This window comes from Rattus norvegicus, chromosome 2, assembly GCF_021556685.1.
Source record: "Rattus norvegicus strain SHRSP/BbbUtx chromosome 2, alternate assembly SHRSP_T2T, whole genome shotgun sequence".
Classification (NCBI taxonomy): Eukaryota; Metazoa; Chordata; class Mammalia; order Rodentia; family Muridae; genus Rattus; species Rattus norvegicus.
This window is the reverse complement of record NC_141535.1, coordinates 59,825,048-59,845,386: the sequence shown is the minus strand read 5'-3', so window position 1 is coordinate 59,845,386 and position 20,339 is coordinate 59,825,048. Positions and strand designations below refer to the sequence as shown.

General features: G+C 41.9%; 1 protein-coding gene across 12 annotated transcripts in view; it reads right to left on the bottom strand.

The window, feature by feature from the left end:
• Nucleotides 1–20,339, bottom strand: part of Ranbp3l (RAN binding protein 3-like) — a 60,875-nt gene that overhangs the window by 26,612 nt on the left and 13,924 nt on the right. For 5 of the 12 annotated variants that reach the window (XM_087639859.1, XM_087639867.1, XM_087639828.1 and 2 more), the window contains 6 exons: nucleotides 5,774–5,832; nucleotides 4,975–5,014; nucleotides 4,291–4,368; nucleotides 3,779–3,853; nucleotides 1,327–1,398; nucleotides 522–664 (listed from right to left, as the gene is read on the bottom strand). In XM_087639859.1, coding sequence (XP_087495985.1) covers nucleotides 522–664; nucleotides 1,327–1,398; nucleotides 3,779–3,853; nucleotides 4,291–4,368; nucleotides 4,975–5,014; nucleotides 5,774–5,832 — 467 coding nt within the window. Of the gene's footprint in view, nucleotides 1–521; nucleotides 665–1,326; nucleotides 1,399–3,778; nucleotides 3,944–4,290; nucleotides 4,369–4,974; nucleotides 5,015–5,773; nucleotides 5,833–20,339 lie in introns of all 12 variants that reach the window. The other 7 variants (XM_087639870.1, XM_087639875.1, XM_087639846.1 and 4 more) reach the window with 2 other exon arrangements.

The window sequence follows — 20,339 nt, the reverse complement described above, 5'->3', positions numbered from 1 at the left end:
AGTACCAGAGCCAGAGCCACGGCCACAGAACATTCTGGAGTCCCACATCCGCATGCCCCACACAAAGGCTCTCATTTTAGGAAAACTTGCTGATCAGGGATTCAGTGTTCAGAAGCGAGAGTTCTTACCTGTCTCTGGAAGCTCTTACGGTCCCCTACCCCACCCACGGTTATTCTGTGTGTGGAACCTTTGCTGCTGCTCTCCGTGAAGACGTGTCTGGTGTGAACTAAGTTGGCAAAGCTTCACTGCAATGTTGGACCGCTGGGTATGCAGAATCGCAAACCCCCCCCCCCACTCCATTATTTGACTACCGCGCCCTGCCCATCTCATCGCTCCCCGGCGTTTTATACTATCATCAATCTGGCTTTCCTACTATGCTCACGAGTTCCCACTGCGTGCTACACAGCTTTTCCACTTGGGACTGACAGCAACCACAAAATCTGGTCCGGGGAGCACTCTTTCATTTTATATGATTACCAAGAACGTTTCAGTGTCACTTCTATCACTGGGGATTTTCTTACCTTGTGCTCGGTATTTTCCTTAGTTTCGCAGGTTTTCGATGCACCAGGCCCAAGTGTTGTGCCTCCTTTTTGACAGCTCTGAGTTCGAGATGGCTGTAGAACAGCGGGTCGTAGAACATGGTCCGAAGGTCTCACGGGGGGACCTTGAGAGAGCAGAATGAAACAACCAATACATTGTGAGTGAAATGCTCCTTTGCCTCTATTTTTAAATGGTGCTCAAAAAAAAAAAAATCACAACCGAAATTTCGGAGACACACCACACACCACACACACACACACACACGCACGCACGCACGCACGCACGCACGCATACACAGAGGTGGGGAGAGAGAGACATTAAAATACGCATGGTAAGCAGAAGCTATAGACTGCAGCCATATAAGGTCATAAGTCTGCCTATTTTTCTAAATTACTTATGAATTAACGTTTATTTATATCTCTTCTCCAAATATGCCCCCTTTGAAACTTGGGTTTCCACCAATGTTCTGAGCTTCCTTACTCTTTCACTAAAGCTTTCCTCTCCTCCTTGTGGCGGCTCAACCTCCAGGTGTCTGACCTTTATGCCAGCCTCAATAGCATGGCTTTGTCCCCTCCCCACTTCCGGGCAGCTGCAGGGATTATGTAGCTTGCCCGACATGTTGTTCTTCTTCTACATTTTAACACAATTTCCCTTGTGCCTCAACTAAGTAAGTGGATGGATGGATGGATGGATGGATGGATGGATGGATGGATGGATGGATGGATAAGTAAATAATAGATGGTGAAATGTAGAATTTCCGGGATTCTTGAAACTGAAGACTCATACCTTGCCCTACGTTGTTCATATCATCATTCCTTTGCAGCAGACGTGATGTCATAAAAACATTGTTTTTCCTCACTGTAAGAAAAAGAAAACATTAAAAAAACCTTTGAAGTCTGTGTCAAAAGTCTACACTTTAGAGAAAAGGCCTACTCAGGAATCACCAGTAGATGTCGCTATTGGCACTAATGCCGCTAGAAAGTAGTGCTCATTGGAGCGCGAGTAAAAGGGACTGCCAGAGGAGATTTGCTACCTACTTCTGCTCAACTCTCAAAAAGTCTAAAATTAGACCTTTGACAGAAGGGGTAATCTTATTTATAATAATTAAATAATGTTCCTTAAGAAATTTGCAGATTACAAACCCCGAAGTGATAACGAATCCTGTGTGCGTGTGCATACCTCTCATAGAGTGCTACAAGATTATACATAAACCCTTTGCATCTTTTAAAAACGATACTCAGGAGAGAATTAAAGATGGCAGCTATGCCGATTGTTTGTTTGTTGTTTATCAACTTGACACAGGATAGAGCCGTTTTGGAAGAGGGAATATCAATTGAAAAAATACCTACATAAATTAGGTCTATAGGCAAGCCTGCGGGGACCTTTTCCTGATTGGTTATTGATATGGGAGGGTCCAGCACACTCTGGGCAGTGCCACACCTGGGCAAGAGGTCCTGGTTGTTGAAGAAGCAAGCTGAACATGCGAGAGAGAAACCAGGAAGCAGCTTTAGCGCCTCCATCCCCACCCCACTCCCTCGACTCCTTGGTCTCTCTGCTTCAGTTCCAGCAGGCCTCCAAGGTTCCTGCTCTGACTTCCCTCCATGGTGAACTATACATTTTATATAAATTTTAAGGTGAAACAATCCCGTTCCTCTTCTAAGTTGTTTCTTCTCAGTGCTTTGTCACAGTGACAGAAATTAAACTATGGTAGCAAAGATGCCGGTTTGTTTTCCTCTAGCTTGTTGCTGGGTTACGATTGGTTGGCTACCAGTACAGATTGCTGCGCTTTTCAAAGAGAGGCAATTTCCTTGATACTACAGTGGCCAGGCATTTAAGTAACGGAGACCACAAGAGAATAAGAAGCACTTCTTTAAGGTATTCTTTACCTTATCATCTCATGAACGTCGGAAAGGAATTGCTGCTCCAGCCAAAGCTGGATTTAGTAGTCTTTATTATCTGCATTACAAACTTGACATATAAATTGTACCATATTCTCATTTCCAACAGCACTTATGATTCCGCAGAGCATACATTACAAATGCTGTTTACTGATTGGTGTCCTCCAGTGTGGCCATCCTTTGTGTATCTGATTTTTAAAGATGAAGTAGTTACATAGATAAAGCAAAGCTTTGCACAGAAATGTAGTAAAATAGAGTGTTTTGCCCTTGGGATTAGCCTCCCCTAATTTCTCTTAAACAGCTTGTCCTGTGGGTTCTGAAAGTCAGTTGAGCTCAGACGAATCTCTTCTGTGACTGGAAAGTGTCTGATACACTGTTGCACAACTATGATTGTGATCATTGTTATTAATATGGATTCATTGGTTTGAAAATCACAGTTCTTAGGTAGAGAATAATCAATCAAAAAGAAAGAAGATAGATGATAGATATTAGATAGATAGATGATTGGCTGATAAATAGATATAGATAGATGATAGATAGATAGATAGATAGATAGATAGATAGATAGATAGATAGATGATTGGTAGCTAGATAATAGATAACAAATAAATTTCATAGTGATAAACACAGGAAAATGCAGTTTTTTGTTCAGTACAAATAAAAGTTCCCGAGAATGTAAGTCACCGTTAAACGTGGAGATAGTGCCAATCATTTGATTGTGCTAAACATTTCACCATGATAAAACTGTTTAATTGGCAAAGCACTGTGGATTTCAAGTAAGGAAAAATAACATTTTCTTTAGCTAAACTCTAAGAATCATATTCTAAGCCTTAGAACATGAATCCAAAGCAGGGTTATATTTTGAATACCGCAAAAGCTGCATTTGTAGACAATATCGAATAAAGCAAAGAAAACCATTTTTATTTTGTAGATTTTCCTTCCATAAAGCAATGAATGCTTATGGCACAAAGTCTGAAGACCTATTATGAAGAGGATTCCTGAAGACTTGTGATGTAGAAAGAAGGCCAACTAAATTCCCAACTGACTTAGCATGCAGTGCATAACAGAATTCTCCTTTAAATACAGGCATCTGCTTATTTCATATATGAAGTCCTAAAATAGGCCAAGTTCAAACTTTTGGCCAAAAATAACCTACATTGCCTGGAACTGTGAAATTTGTAAGATAGCCCTCTTGCATGCTTAATTGTGGCTTATCTCTCATTTGTCGCTCAACAATTAGTATCTTATGATGTCTAAGAAAGAAAACTCATCAGTGAGTGATAAGAAAGGTTTCTGAGGCATCAGAATCAGGATTGAGGTTCTAAGGAGTCTGTCCTTACCTGGCCTGGAGGGAGGGAAGGTTGGGACATCAGTGAATGACGAGGACCTCAGGCGTGCCTGAGACAAGGCTGCCACTAAAAGCAGATTGCAAATGCAGGTCATTAAGGAACTGGGTCTTTTGTCTAGTTCGACTGGAACTCTGTTGTTTGGAGAACAATTCAGATCTCCAATTTAAACAAAAAAAATTTTTTTGTATTTTTAATTAATCAAAACAGAGGCTGATTCCATATCATAAATTTAATAATTAATAATTAATAATTAATTAGTTAATAGCTGCTTTGCAAAGCCCAAAGGCTGTTAAAGACATTAGGCAGAGGAGCACTGGGCTGTGTTGGTGCACGGATGGGCAAGCTGTGTTCTCAGCTGGCTCAGAAGACACTGTGTAATAAGGGTCTTCTTAAAGTGCCAGCACGTTCTTCTTTTGCAGGTGCTTACTTTTAAATGGCCAGTTAGAAAGTTTTTTTTTTTAAAATAATTTCACATTCAGCACAACAGCCAAAACTATACCTACCTCCTAGAGACTGAGAATCTGTAGTACGAAGCGTAACAGATGAAGACCTTACACGCTTTCTCAAGAAGCCAGTGAATTCTGAAAGAAATTCAATAGGAATGGTAACGTTGTTTAAAATAACACACAGTATGGGAGGATAATCAACGTTTTTTGTTTGTTTGTTTGTTTGTTTGTTTTTTAACGTGCTTAGGTCAGCATTTTACAACGTGCTGACTCTTGAAGCCCAGAAAGAAGTATTAGGGATGTTAAGGTGATTATAAGCCTACAGGTACCCCGTATTAGCACAGAACAGGTAGACACGAGTCTTCTGTGGGGATCTATACACATTCTGAAGTTCTGCAGAAAATCACAGAGGCTATGCGCTCACATCACTGTTCTCGGGTATCTGCCTGCCATCTTTCAAACCAAAGGTCAATCCATGTGTGTACTTAAGGAAAGAAAGGGGTTGGGGATTTAGCTTAGTGGTAGAGTGCTTGCCTAGCCAAGCACAAGGTCCCGGGTTCAGTCCTGAGCTCCGGGTCGGGGGGTGGCGGGGAGAAGCAAGGCAGACCATTAAGTTTCATAGCATTTGTGTCACAAGTGCAAACACTTGCGCTTGCTTGCCTTTTTTCTTTTCTTTTTCTTTTTTTTTTTTTAAATAAAGATTGGGGTTAGTGTTGTGCAAACCAGAACGTAATTCATTACCAAGCTCTGCTGCTTCATCCAGGCTGTCTTCTGCAGGTCTCTGAAAAGACATAAAACTCCCAGTGAGAGCTGAGTATTTTCTGTTTTTGCATCAATTTTCCACCCTGCTTCTGTATTAAGAGAATTCTCAGGAGCCAGAGCTCTTCAGCTCACAAGGACAAAGCAACACACCACAGCCTCACCAAGAACACATCAACAGAGATGTCTAGCCCAAAGGTTACAGATTTCAAGGACTAGGGAATCACTTCCAAACACTTGTTTTAAATGCAGATTTTTTTTTTTTCATTTTTGAGGCACCCTCTCTCAGGATTCTGCAGTGCCTGATGTGGAGTGAGGGCGAGCTGCCTTTAGTTTGTCATGTGAGTCGTTTGCTAACGACTGCGTGTAAGAACGAAAACCGTAACAAGGTGGGTAGAGCTGATCCTCTGGCTCCCACAGCCCCAGGGTGATGTTTTCACATCACAGAGAATCTTTAAGCCCTTCAAACTAGAATCGGAGTTGCATGCTGGGGCTTTTCAATACCCAGTTTTAGGCTCTTTTAGCAGTGAGGGACAAAGGAGGTCTTAACCATCCTAACCTTTTTCTGTCCCCCCACCTTTTAAAATTACTGTAAATAAGCATATTGTTTTTGATAAAGCACTCTACCCACAGCCTAGAGATTTTAACCAAACTGCTGTCCCCGAATCCCAGCTACATGAACACTCTGTGGAGAACTAGACAAACTCATGCAGCTACCACATCTTGGTATAAATGCCTCCTTAAAGTGCTGTTTATCAGAAACAAAATATCTTGATCTTACCTTAAAATTGTGTTCTCCTTTCTCAAAAACAAATATTGGTTGAGCAATGACATATTTTTCTGTAAAAAAAAAAAAAGGAATAGTCAAGAAATCAAAGCACACTGACATCTCTAATGCCACCTAAAAAATACTTCAAGAAAGTTTTTTGGTTTTGCAATTTTCTTTTGGTGATCTGAATGATGATAGCCCCCTCAGAAGAATATGTTTGAATATTTGGTTCCAGTTGGTGGAAATGTTTCTGAAGCATTAGGGTGTGTGGACTTGTTAGAGAAGGTCTGTCACTAGGGGTGGACTTGTTAGAGAAGGTCTGTCACTAGGGGTGGGCTTTGAAGTTTTAAAATCCCATGCCAGCTCAGTCTCTCCTCTCTCTCTCTCTCTCTCTCTCTCTCTCTCTCTCTCTCTCTCCCTCCCTCCCCCCCTTCCTCCTTCCATCCCTCCCTCCCTCCCTCCCTTCCTCCCTCCCTCCCTCCCTCCTTCAGTTCCTCCCTCTCTGCCTGCCACCTGCCAGTGAGGACGTGAGCTCTCACCTACTGCTCCAGCATGATGCTTGCCTGCCTGTGGCCATGCTCCTTACCATGATGATCATGCACTAACCCTCTGAAACTGTAAACAAATCCTCAATTAAATGCCTTCCTTTATAAGTTGCCTTAGACACAGTATCTCTTCAGAGCAATAGTAACTCTGACTCAGGCAGTGGGCTTTGAGGATTCAAGAAAATGGTGCTATTCTTAACTTTCTCAACTTCCTTTCCCTCCCTCCCTCCCTCCCTCCCTCCCTCCCTCCCTCCCTCCCTCTGTGTCTTGTGGTTGTGGATCAGGGTATGGACTCTGAGGTGTTTCTTTGCTCTACCATCCTGGACTCTAACCTGAAACCATTAGCTAACTTAAATGCTTTCCTTTATAAGTTATCTTGATCGTGGTATTTTATCACAGCAACAGAAAAGTATCTACAGCACTTAACTTTGGGTGAAATCCTAACTATTGCTGATAGATACAATTAATAATGGAAATAATACTGGGGGCAGATGATAGCAGCGTGTATATAAGGAGAAAGATAATCTCTTTAAAGAAGTGGTTCTCAACCCGTGTGTCACAACCCCTTTGACAAACCTCTATCTTCAAAAATACTTACATTGCAATCCATAACAGTGGCAAAATTATAGTTGCGAAGTCACAACAAAAATAATTTTATGGTTGGGGGAGAGTCACCATAACATGAAAAACTGTACTAAATGATCAGCATCAGGAAGGTTGAGAATCACTGCTTTAAAGGAAGATGCTCAGGTTGTAGGTTCAAATCCAAATACCGTAAAACCACCACCACAACACAACCATGCCGTAAGAGTTTAAAGAAAACAAAACATAATGGCCCATCTTTAGACTCTCACTGGGACAATGCTTAGGGCATCTTTTAGAATAAAATTTCAATGGGTAAGAAATCTCATCTGAGAACAGTTCTCATTGCACTGTACCCCAGGGTATAAATGGCTGGGCACAGGGCTTCATGCCTCCACCTCAGCTCATAGGAGGCAGAGGTAAGAGCATTGGGAAGTCATTGTCAGCATATTGTCTTAGCATGCACTTTTCACCCAATGGGACCCTGCCTCAAAACAAATCAACCAGACAACGAGCAGAAGAGGCAGGCATGCACTACATGGCATCCATGCAATGATCCCCAAACTCGTGTTTTCTTTACTGGAGTTGCCCTATACTAAACTGTGTTTCCAATATTTGGGTTAAAGATTAGTCTTACATAATATGACAAAATAAAACCCCATAAGTTTTATTCATCTCTCCTCTTAGTCTTCTCCCAAACCCCTTTCTTCCTTCCTCCCTCTCTCTTCCTTCCTCCCTCCCTTCCTGCTCTTCCTTCCCTCTTCCTTCCCTCCCTTCCTTCCTTCCTTCTTTCTTCCTCCCTTCCTTCCTTCCTTCCTAACATCCAAATCTATGAACCTATGAGGGTCATTCATGTTTAAACCACCACAGTAACTGATGATAATACATCAATTCACACTCTCTCCTTTGAGCAATCGTTGTTAACATTACTGTCAGGGGTGTACTCTGATGCACTAATTTGGATCCCTGAGCCTAATAAAGCTCCCGCTGGAGAATTTTAAGAAACTATCACACAGTCACATCTTCTAAATTCCCCATGATCACGTCCTGTCAGACAGTGTCTAAAACTCCACCACACTAACTCTAGCTATTCCCCCAGGAACCAGTTGAATCAAAGGTAACTTCTTTTTCCGTCCCACTGAGACACACCATTCAGTTCTTATGTGCCTGCTTTATCCGCTATGTTACATCTCTCTCTACATGAACATGTAACAATGCATGAGGTTACAGGTTGCAGAGAAGACACTCATTAAAACTTGGGCTCCTTCCCCTTCCTCTGGGTCCTGTGCTGTCAGCAGGGGCTGTGCTACTTTGTGGTAGCTCTGATGGAAGTAGGTCACTCGCTGCTCTTCAAAAGTAGCAAGCTAAACTGATGATGTCCCAACGAACAACAAAAGGCCCAGTGGACGACAAGACAAATGCTTGAGCCTGTCTCTGACCTCCATGTGCACACACATGTCACTCTACGGAAGCATCCTATACCCATGCACACGTGTAAAAAGATGTGGTCGAGATAAACAGGCAGCATCAGCTCGAGTCTGCTAGACACAGACTTCGAGTTAAAAATCTGTACACTACACACACCAAGGTCAAATTCATAAAGGTATCAGGGTAGACTCCTGGAGTCAGTGCAGAACTCTGTGGGACGTGCTGAGGCTGGCAATTAGTGAGGAGTGAAATGACGTCATTCAAACCATACACCAAGACTGATTATGATCCAGTGTAATCCACAGACCACTCTAATCAATTTAAAAGAAGTGTCTACATTAAAGATATTGAAATGTCGCTCTCAATATTGAAACTAATCATTCAGATTTGCCTGCTTTCCTTTGAGATGCAGAAGTTTGTTTGCTGTTTTAAGAATATGCCTGGAATCTGCCCATTTTTCATAAAAACTTAAATGCCGTTGCATGAAATTGTTAAACATTAATTAATGTGTTTCTGCAAAATTATCCTGGAAGCACACGTTTCACCAAAAGCATCTGTGGCAGTTCTACGATTCCTCAAAAGGAATCCACAGCATTGGAAGTGTCAAGTGTGAGAAGGGTCACATCTTTAGGGAGGGCAGACAAATCATAGCAGGTGACTTCAGTTACTGCACGGAAAGGTTTGTTGTTGTTTTGTTTTGTTTGTTGTTTTTAGAAAGAATAAAATGAACAAAATCCGGAACTTTATTAAAATCTCCTGAAGAGGATCGGGGATTTAGCTCAGTGGTAGAGCGCTTGCCTAGCAAGCTCAAGGCCCTGGGTTCGGTCCCCAGCTCCGGGGAAAAAAAAAAAAAAAAGAAAAATCTCCTGAAGATATTCTGAGACTGACAAAACATTGTCCCAGAAGACGGAATCGGCGCCAACTCACACATGAGTCACGAATCACAAGCATGAGAGACTGTGTGATGGTGTCTCCATCCATGAGTGGGGGACTCTGCAAAATGCACGAAGAATGACACAAGCAGCAAATTTCCCATGATGCTGTTTGAGGACACGCCCCCATAGGTGAGGGCAGTGGGACCACAGAGTCTCCTCTCATTGTGATTCACTAGGACGATGAACTCTTTCCCGAGATGCTTTGCTCTGGCGCAAAGGAAGAATGACAGGACCCCAGAGGGAATCAGGCAATCTGCACAGCAGGTTTTCAGCCAGCCTCACAAAGCGCCAGCTCAATGAGTAGCTCCCCTCCCCCTAGCAGCTGAAATTATAAACAATTCGTGTATTAAAAATATCATCTGGGGTTGGGGATTTAGCTCAGTGGTAGAGCGCTTGCCTAGCAAGCTCAAGGCCCTGGGTTCGGTCCCCAGCTCCGAAAAAAAAAAAAAAAAAGAAAAAAATATCATCTGATTGTCAGACATGTATGAGTATGCTGAATAAGAAAAGGGGGGGACCCCTTTCTCCTGTCTGTGTAATTCTGCAACTTTAAATCCCACTTTCTGTTTTTATTACCAATGGAGTTGTCAGCTGCCAACTCTTGGAAACCTAGCCTTTCTTAGTTTGAATTCATTTCTGAGTAATATATACAGGAGAGTACTAATGAAGAACAGTTTTCCCTTTTTTTTTTTTTTTTTTTTGACTAAGTCATTTCCAGACCTCTAGCATTCTGATGTATCCCTAGGTCAGTCATCTTGCTGTCAATGGGAACAAATACAGAGACCCACAGATACAACGGGGCAAAATGCAGAATGGGAACTCTTGGAATATTGGTTTCATATGAAAAGTCTCCCTTAAATCCCTCCCCTCAAGGCCCAGGGAACCATGCGGAAAAGATTTTAAGACCTGGAGTGGTTGGAGGATCCTAAGGAAACAAGGCCATCTAAAAGCAGCAGGATCTGCACATGTATGAACTCACAGACACCGTGGCAGCTTGCATGGAATCTGCCAAGGTCTGGGCCTGATGAAGTCCAGGGAAAGAGAAGTGGACATAAGCCCACCTCCCTAACCCAGACGCTGCCATCTCCAACCAATAACTGTTGGCAAATGAAAAATTAGTTCTCTCCAATGGAATGTACAAACTAGGTATACAAACCATTCTTAAGGCCAGACGACAGGCCCAGCGGTAACTCACCAGCACAAAAGGAACTCATTGACATTTTTGGAGGTTCTTTGTCTCATAATGCCTAGTCAGGGCTTTGTATTTTTTCCCTTATAGATCCTTTGCATATATGTGTATGTGCGCATAATACACACACACACACACACACACACACACACACACACACACCAGAAGAGGGCATCGGATCCCTTTACAGATGGTTGTGAGCCACCATGTGGTTGCTGGGACTTGAACTCAGGACCTCTGGAAGAGCAGCTTGTGCGCTTAACCGCTGAGCCATCTCTCCAGCCCCTATATTATGGTTTCTAGTTCTGTGCTTTATGGGATTTCTGTGTGTATGTTCAATGTGCATCTCTGATCTGTATGTGTTTCTTCAGCTTTTTCTTTGTTTTTCTTTTCCTTCTGTCTGTTCTCTCCTATTCTGATTTGTTTGGTTTTCTTTTATCTACTTTTATTTTATAGTTATTATTTTTTAGATGCCTTTTTGTGTCCTAATGAAAGATGAAAGAAATATTTGGGTGGGTGGGGAAGATCTGGGAGGAATGGAAAGATAAAACCATCAGAGTATATTGTATTTTGCATTTTCAAAGTATCTGTTTTCAATTTAAAAAAATAAAAAGCAAGATGTCCAGCAATGAACCAACGAGAATGAAAAATGATCCTCATTTCTTTAAGTTTATTCCTAATAATTTAAAAAATATTTATTTTCAATAAATTTTATTTTTCATGGCTATCACTAGGTACTGTATTGCATGTTTCAATGTCAAGAGACTGCTCTTTGGATAATTTCCTTTCTCCCTTCCCTCTTCAAATCAGTAACTGACATATGAAATGCTTATGCCAGTCCTGACTCGTGTCCACCCACTTGCCTTGTGGAATGTTTAACTGGCGATGACCCCAGCGAGTACTGTGAACATTAGACCTTGCTGAGTTCTGCTTTTATGCACTGCATAATACAAAGATTTACACATTTGCATCATACTTTAGCTATTGGGAAACATATTTAAATATATTTCTGTTTGGCAAATAAATGATCCCTAGGAGCCAGAATGTACTGATTTTAGAAGGCTGTGCTTTGTGAAGATAGAGACCAAGTTCGCCTTCCTCAATTTGCTATGTGACTTCGGGAAGCTCATTAGCTCCTCTAAGCAGACGTCCTCATCTGTGAAACGGGATCATGATGCCTCACCAAGTAGTAATGATTAAGGAAGGTTACTATGGTAACCACTGAGCACAGCACCTGGCTTATAAGAAATGCTTCCGTTCTTACTACAATGACAGACTCTTCAGGAGTGACTTGTTATACCCCTTATCCATAAAGGAATTCAGACTTTAAAATCATATCATATGCAGACATCATACAAAGAGTACCTAAGCTCATAGCTGATTCCAAGTCTCCTAGCTTTTGTGTCGGTCTAGCCTCCATGTGGGCTTCTAGAGTTTGGAGGTGGTATTTTATTATTAATAAGACCATTGTGCCTTCTGTGGGAAGGGTACCTGTAGTCTTAGACATGTTTGTCAGAGCATATGTGGGCTTCTGGAGCGATGATTTCAGAGTGATCAGTGATCAGCTTGTTCTCTTGTTCTCTCGTTTTCTCTCTCTCTCTCTCTCTCTCTCTCTCTCTCTCTCTCTCTCCCTTCCTCCCTCCCTCCCCCTTCTCCCTCTCTCCCTCTCTCCCTCTCTCCTCTCTCCCTCTCTCCCTCTCTCCATCCTTCCCTTGTTTGGGCTTGAGACCTAATAGAGATGTAGAATGTGGCCCAGGATGTGTGTGGTCAACCAGTACCATTTGGCAATGCATATTTCATTTGACAGCATTTGTAAGTCACACATTTTCCCCTCGGAATAGCTCACAATGTGAAAACGCTTCCATATGCTGGAAATGGATCCTCACATATGCTGAGGAGAGGAGCAAAAATACAGTCTAAGGTTTCATGGGACATTGAAGACCTGTCCTGAGCAGGTATACAGGTTCAAAGCACCTTATTCTTAAAGTTAATCTCCAACTTATTATCCATCAGTGTTTACTGTTAAAATTCATCAGGTAATTTTGATACAAAAATACCTTCTTCATAGCAATTAAATCACTATTCTAAAGGATTACCAATAGGTTACTATATATTCATATATCGGATTCTTCCATTTCAGCAGAGAGATGGAGTTTTTTAAATGCCTTCATGGATTCGCAAAACACAATCAGGATGAAAATAGTGAGTGTGACTTTCTCCAATTTCTAAAATCCATCCACCTCTGAGTATACAAGGGGAATAGAGTTCCTGCTTCCTGATTCCTACAGGGTTAACAAAGTGCTCTACTGGGGGCAGGTCCTTGAAGGCCCAGCCAGCAAAAAGGAAGCTCACCAGCTATTCAGTCTCATAAACCCTACAGGCTAGTTAGAGCCCCTTTCCTCTCTGGGACACACAGAAAGCTCAGGACCAGGCAAAGTCTGCTCCTGGATGTAAAGACCCCCACCCTCCAAAACCCCAGGAGCTGGGAGTAAGCATGGATAAAGTTATGCTTGTTTTAGAAGCTAAAGTCTAGATTGTTCTGTGCAGATAATGTGTACACTAGGAGTGAAATGGGCTTTAAAAGGAAGGTAGCCATTTGTACAAATAACTACAAACACTTTGTTCATCACGACATAGAAAGTACGAGAACAAATTTCACTCTTAAATTTTTATGCGAACTGATGTTTTCTCGGGTAAGTTGAAAATAACCCTTATGGTAAGGTCTCAGGGTCATTGGAGTCTCAGAATAGATCAAGTCTGAAGACTGGAAAAGTTATTCTAATTGCGTGGTGACCTTTTCATTTGTCTAAGTGGTAAAGTGCTCATACCAAAGCATTTAACACATTAGCATCTCAAGGATACGAAATGGCATTAATTACACTCACATCCTTTCAAAGCCTTCGCCACAGTCAGAGCCCCAGAGCCCCACTTTCAGCCTTTTCCTGAGACCTTGCATTTACTTAACAGCAACACCTTGTTTGTTCCACGCCCGACTCACCCAGCTCTGGAAACCATTATTTACTTTTGGGCTTTGAAAGTTCCACATACTTCATATAAGTGGAAGATTCAATATTTGACTTTAAATTTTTATTTTTAAAATTAGATGGTGTGCGTGTGCGTGTGGGTGTGTGCACATAGCACAGAGTGCACATAGAGGTCAGGGGACAACTTAGGGGAGTTAGTTGTTTTTTGTTTTTTCTTTTTCCACCATGTGGGTTCCAGAAAGGGAATTTCAGGTCACTATCAGACATGGTGGCAAACGTCTTTACCTGATGAACTGTCTCTCTGGCCCAATATTTGTCTTTTTATATCTAACTGATTTCACGTAGCATAATGTCTTCATCCATATGGTAGCAAAAGCTGAATAATGCTTAGTTCTCTCTCTCTCTCTCTCTCTCTCTCTCTCTCTCTCTCTCTCTCTCTCTCTCTCTCTCTCCTCTCTCTGTCTCTCTCTCCCTCTCTGTCTCTGTTTCTCTGTCTCTGTCTCTGTCTCTCTCTCTCTCCCTCTCCACTTTTCTCTCAGTTGTGAAGTACATATAACAGAGCATTTACAACTTTCTTTTAGGAGTGCATGTGGGATTAACCACATTATATTACATAATACAATTCACAAATTGCATTTTAAATCATTTGTTCATTGGTGGGTATTTTAACCAAGACTTCCTGGTTTCCTCCCCCTCATTTCTGTGATGCCTTTGGCTCTACACTTCTAACATCCATGTGTTACCTCCCACCTTCTTGTCATTTCCTCTTCCCCCTCCTCTCACACACTCATGCTACATGCTCAATATTAGAATTATCATCTGTCCAGTTTATTTTCTTCTATGCATGCAGGCCTGGGGACTGAACCTATGGCTTTCTTCATCCTGGGTTAGCTTAACCACCAAGCCACACACTGGTCCCTAAGTACTCTGGCTTTCTTCAAAGGACATACATTTCCAGTTACCTCCTTCTCTATCAGTCTGTGGTGGCAGCTCTCACATAGCAGTACACTGACGTCATAATTTTCCTAACCGCAACTTCAAGCACAGTTCTCAATCCTTGTTCCAGACCTGTGCTATGTAATGTCAGTGGACCTGGGTGATCTTTGGAGCCTAGACCTGCCATGATTTATGAATGCCAGTAACTTGAATGAAGTATTAGGCAAATATATTTATTTATTTATTAAGGGTTAACTTTGCCTGTTGCGATCAAAGAGAGTAGCGAAAATTTAAGCTTATGGTGAAAGTGTGAAGATTATTCACAAAGGTAGAAAGAAGGTTGCAGCTAGATTTGTTTTCTAAAAGACCCTCCAAGCCTGTGTTGTTTCTTCACAATTAAAATAGTAATGCTCCTTAACTGATTTTAGCTTAATTCTGTTCTCAAGAAGAAAAACAGTGAACATACCTACACTCTACCCGTGTTTGGAAAGGAAGCACCTTATTAAAAAAACAAGTTATCTTGTTAAATAAAGAGAGGTCAGTCAGTACTGCTCGTTTATGACTTGCCACCCCTTCCCCCTCATCTACAATCACATTTCTCTGCAGAGGACTAAAGGTAACACAGCCAACCTCACACTGAAATGGTCAACTTGCAACATTTCAACCTTTTCGGTACTTTACTCTTTGCCCTTAGATGGCCATGTCCCTGCCCGTCTTAAAACTTAGGCATTTTTTTTTTTTTTGCTTGAGGCTTAATGCTTGCAGGGTAAGTACGTATTCTATCACTTATGTTTCCAGTCCTTTTTCCCTCTTTACTTTCTTCTTCTTCTTCTTCTTCTTCTTCTTCTTCTTCTTCTTCTTCTTCTTCTTCTTCTTCTTCTTCTTCTTCTTCCTTGTTCTTCTCTTCTTTCCTTCTTCTTTTCTTCCCCCCTCCCCCTCCCCTCCCCTCCCCCTACCCCTCCCCCTCCCCTTCTTCTTCTTCTTCTTCTTCTTCTTCTTCTTCTTCTTCTTCTTCTTCTTCTTCTTCTTCTTCTTCTTCTTCTACTTTGAGACGAGATCTCATGTAGTTGCCCAGGCTGCTCTTGACAGATCTTGCTCTTAGGCGAGGCCCACTTTGAGCTTGGTTACTCTTCTGCTTCAGTCTTGGGAGCAGCTAGGATTATAAGTATGTGCTAGGATGCCTAGTATATGCCAACTTTTTTTTTTTTAACAAATTCTATCAGAAGAAGACAAGTTTTGGTGTCAATTACTTCAGCAGGTCCTTGGTTGAAAGTCTAGATCATATTCCTATGACCTTTGGCTGTCTGTGGCCATGCCTGGCAGGCGAAGTGTCTGATGAACGCATAGAAGGAATGGGGCTTTACAACGAGTAAAGTTTTAGTTCATTTTAAATCCTGACTTTTAGATATTTTGCTAGATTTGCCTGTTGACTTAATTCAAAAGCCACTTAGGTGTGAATCTTTGCCAAAACGTTGATTAAAATTTCAGATCAAGTTAACAATTTAATGCAAAAGCCGACTGAACATTTGAAACACAGCATCCTGTTTACGTTTAAAGAGAAAGCTGGGCCTGGGGCTATAGCTCTGGTGTGGAACACTTGTCTCCATCTTCTGCACTGTCAGAAACAAACGGTGAACTACAGTGGTGGCCATGATTTGCTCTTTCAAATTTGTAGTTTTGGATATTGATAGTTTGTTTAACCAAAAACTCAAACCATTTCTTTCACGGCATTTCACCCCAGTTTTTTAAATGGTATATTACTTTGCTTAATGGTTTATAAAATGTACAAGACAGGGACTCTCAGCACCAAGCAGTGTGGCCAGCACAGCCAAGCTGCTGGCTTGGGAACCATGTGTTTGTACCAGCACAGCTGCATCTTCTTACCGACTTTGTTTGGACTGAAAATCACCCTCCTGAAATCAGCTGAATGTGGTTCAAAATCCATACAGAATTTAACTGGCAGCCCAATAACAGCCTCTCCTGAAACAACCGAACCACAAACTGACCAAGGGCACCAGCTACCAAGCCAGCTCTGTCACAAGTGAACCAGAATATCTACCAGGCAGCAAGCATGACTCAGTCAATCCAGACCCAGGCCCAAGTCAAGGTTAACTTAGCTACCGTTTGTACTGAAGTAAGTACGTGACGTGATTGCTGTTGTCTGGCATATAACAAATGTTCCATACATGACCTGTTTATAAGTAACACGTTAATGCTCTGATATGGCCTAAGATACAAACCTACTTTTCTGCTCTCAAAAAGGTTGTGCAACATTGGTTATTTTATTTGGGTTTGTGTTGTTTCCTAAAAAAAAAAAAAAACAAAAAACAAAAAACAAAAAAACCAGGATCTTAGTTTTGAGTGAGGTCTTGTGTGTCCCTGTTGGAAAGTGTCATCCGCACATTACACAGAACAGAAAATAAAGATTAAAGTTAGATTCCTATATTCCTTCACACACTGGTAATGGTACACAGGTGGGTAGGCTGTACATATGCCAAGGTCTTACCTTTTTATCCCATGGGAGCACTGAGAATACTTTATCATATATATGCACACACACACACACACACACACACACACACACACACACACACACTTCTAATTGCAGAACACATGAGAAGGCACTTTTCTTATGACAGCTGCAGCTGGCTTCAGAAGACATTTGCAAGGCTGGGGCAGTTGTATGCCAGGGGCTGTTTCCAACACCGGGGAACTCTCACTGCTACCTCTTCGATGACCTGTCTCCATATCAGAGATGGTTGACAGTTACTGCAGTGAGCATCAGAAAGAAATTTTTACTGAAGGTATTGACATTCAAGAACCTTGGATTATCTAATATTTTATCTGAATACTTCAGGAATCCCTCTCAGTCTCGCACGAACGGATGGAAGGCTCTAGCAAGCCACACACTCTGTACCCAAGTTCGGTGTCCAGTAGTTTGTACTGAAAGGTCCAGTCTCCATTAATGAACAGAAGAATTCCTGGCTACTGACTGACTACACAGGACACTGTCTGAGGAATGCTATTTCGTCTGAGCAAACTTGGTAGGCAAAACGTAATCAGATTACTTAAAGAGAAGAAAGTCTGGAACAGCACGTGAACTACTTCACGTCTGCTTGCACATAAATGTGAGCTTAATTACTCTCTGTCCATTCAAAAGCCCAAGACTTATTTTATTTTAACATGGCAACACAATTGTCGAGGAATAACTTAATTTTCACCCCACCTCTAAGTTTTTGGTAGTTGGCTCTTTACAAGAATGCAAAAGCTGTAAATGACCAAATAGCCCGAATCAGTATGGAGTCGCTCTCATTTCACGCACAGTCAAAGCCAAAGCTCTTATGTAAGTGCCCTTCCATCTTCTTAACATGCACCTAAGACCACTCAGGTCTCTTTTGGTCCTTCCAAAGCTCTGCTACCCAAAGTGTGACCCACAGAAGCTGCAAACGGCCAATGAGAACATGTTTGAAAGGAAACGTTTTAGCCCCATCTTCCTCCTCCCTGAGACAATCTAATTGGAAAGTCATGGGAAAACCCAGCTACTTCCAGCAACTGTGCCCATTTGAGGGCTGGGTAGGTTTTTGAGAGTCTTGCTTTGTAGCCAAGGCTGGCCTGGAGCTTGCAATCCTTCTGCCACTGGCTTTCCAGTGCTAGTGCAGCCCCACGTTTGGGAACCACCAACCAACACAGCTGTTATGGAACGGGCCCCAAGGCACGCTCAGATATTCTCATAAGTGTCCCGTTTGGCTCTGTATCTCTTAACCTTCATACTGGGCTAAAATTATAATAAAATGTATCATAGGTGCAAAGATAGTCATCCCTTGGGACATGAGGGCAGCGACTCAGTCCTATTGTGCTAAAGCGAGCGAATCAGGAACCAAAGTCACGTGCAGAGTGTAAATCGTGAGCCTGCCAGGCTGCACTGCTGCACAGGTTTCCCTCCTACCTCCTGCAGCTCCCTCTTCACAGTCCTCTCGTAGAAGCCTGCATGGAGCACACTCTGCTATGACGCTCTATCCTTTCTATTCTATCTGTCTTCAGTATAACTTTTTTAAAATTTCTTTTCTTTACTGTCTGCCTTTCTGCCTGTCAGACAGTGGCACCTTGTGGGCAGGAAGTTCTGAATGCTTGGCTCTCTGGACTCTCAACAGAGTACTTCCATGGCCGAGGTTCAGAACATACCTGTTTAATAGAATGAATGAAGCACTTTGTGAGTTTAAGCAAGAGGAAGAAGTTGAGAGAGGGGAAAATAAGCTCATGAAGTAGTCCCTTTTGGCTGTTTACTTCAAGAAAACTTATGCATGGATTTAATGAAAACAACAGCAACAACAAAACTTCAGAGAAGCCATTGATTCTAAATAATGTTCTATGCAAGACCTAAAAACTATTAAGGTCTTTCCCTGACTACTTTTGGGGGATTCAGAGAACCAAATTGGAAGACTTTGTTCATGCATATCACATGATCCACCACTAATCTGCACCCCCAGCCCAAGCTGTGACACAGTGATTTTTACCATACTTTCATTTGTTCTGTGTTAATCTTGTTAATTTGCTAATTTTAGGTAACTGTGTTATTAATGTGGGCGTTCTAAGCTTCAGGGATAATTTTAACAATGAAGTAGTAGTAATTGCTAAGCTCACCTACGTAATGACCCACACTTCATACTGAAGACCTGATACTTCTGAGCTGAGCTGCGGCTCCCCTGCCAGTAGGACACCATAATGTTCTTGCTCCTTGGGCAAGCAGCTAAAATTCACAAAGACACTTCTGTCCCTTCATCATGCACTGGAGTTGCTATTAGAAGTCTGCAGGCAGCTTTGGAAAGCAAAGCCTCCCAGACCACCTCACACTTAAAAAAAAATAGAAGGAAAATCACATACAGTAAGACACGTGGGTAAGATTTGATAAATCTATGTCCTTGTGTAATCAAACCTCTGTCCTGATGTAAGACATGTTCACTACCCCAGAAGGTCCCTCACGTCCTGTATGAATACTTTCCTTACCTTGTTGACTCTGTGATCTACTTTTGTTTTAGAAGTTCATGTAGTTAGAACAATACATCATACATTCTGGGGATTCCCTGAGACTCACCTTAATGGTTGTGTATTTCAGTGATTCATTTCTTTCTACTGAATGATACTCCAGCCTATGAATAGACACAATGTGCTTATCTATGTATGGCCCATTTATGAATAAAATCTTCTATATGCATTTATTAATTTCATACTTCTCGATGGAAGTGATGGTTCATAGGGTTAACTGTTTAAACAAACTGCTGACCCGGTTTTCAAACTGGGTAAACCACTTCCCAGCAACACACGAGAATTCTCCATGTCTTTCAATTGTCATATCATCAGTAGTTTAAATTTTAACCACAGTGGTTACATCGGTTATCTTTCCATGATAATTTCCATGTGACAAAAATATTTCCATGACCCATTTAGGAGGAGGAAAAATGTATTCTGACTTACAGTCTGAGAAGTTTAAGTCCATGGTCAGTTCATCCTGTCATTCCGGGCCTGTGTTGGTGCATCAGTGTGGGAGGACATAGGGCAGCAACCCACTCACTCCACCATCAAACATTTTAAAAAGAAGAGGAAAAGGCAAGAGACTCCCTATCCTTTCCAGGGCCATTTGCTTTTCAACCATTTGGCTTCCCAGTGGGCTCCAGCGCCTTCCAGTAGCACCACACTGTGGGCTTTAACCCAAGAACCTGGGGTGACATCCCAAAGTCAAGCTATGGCATTCACTGATACACTGAGCCCTGTGGTGGCTTTATTTCACATTGCTTTTAAGAAAGCAATGTTGTGCCTTTTAAATGTACTTACTGGCTATTTTATTTTAGAAGTATGTGTCAGACCATTGATTGGTTCACATTTTAAATCACATTATTTTCCTTGCATTGTAAGAGGCTGCAAATTGTGTGTACATGTGGGACAATCGTTTTCTCCCGGTCTCCCCCCTTCATGGTATCTTTTAAA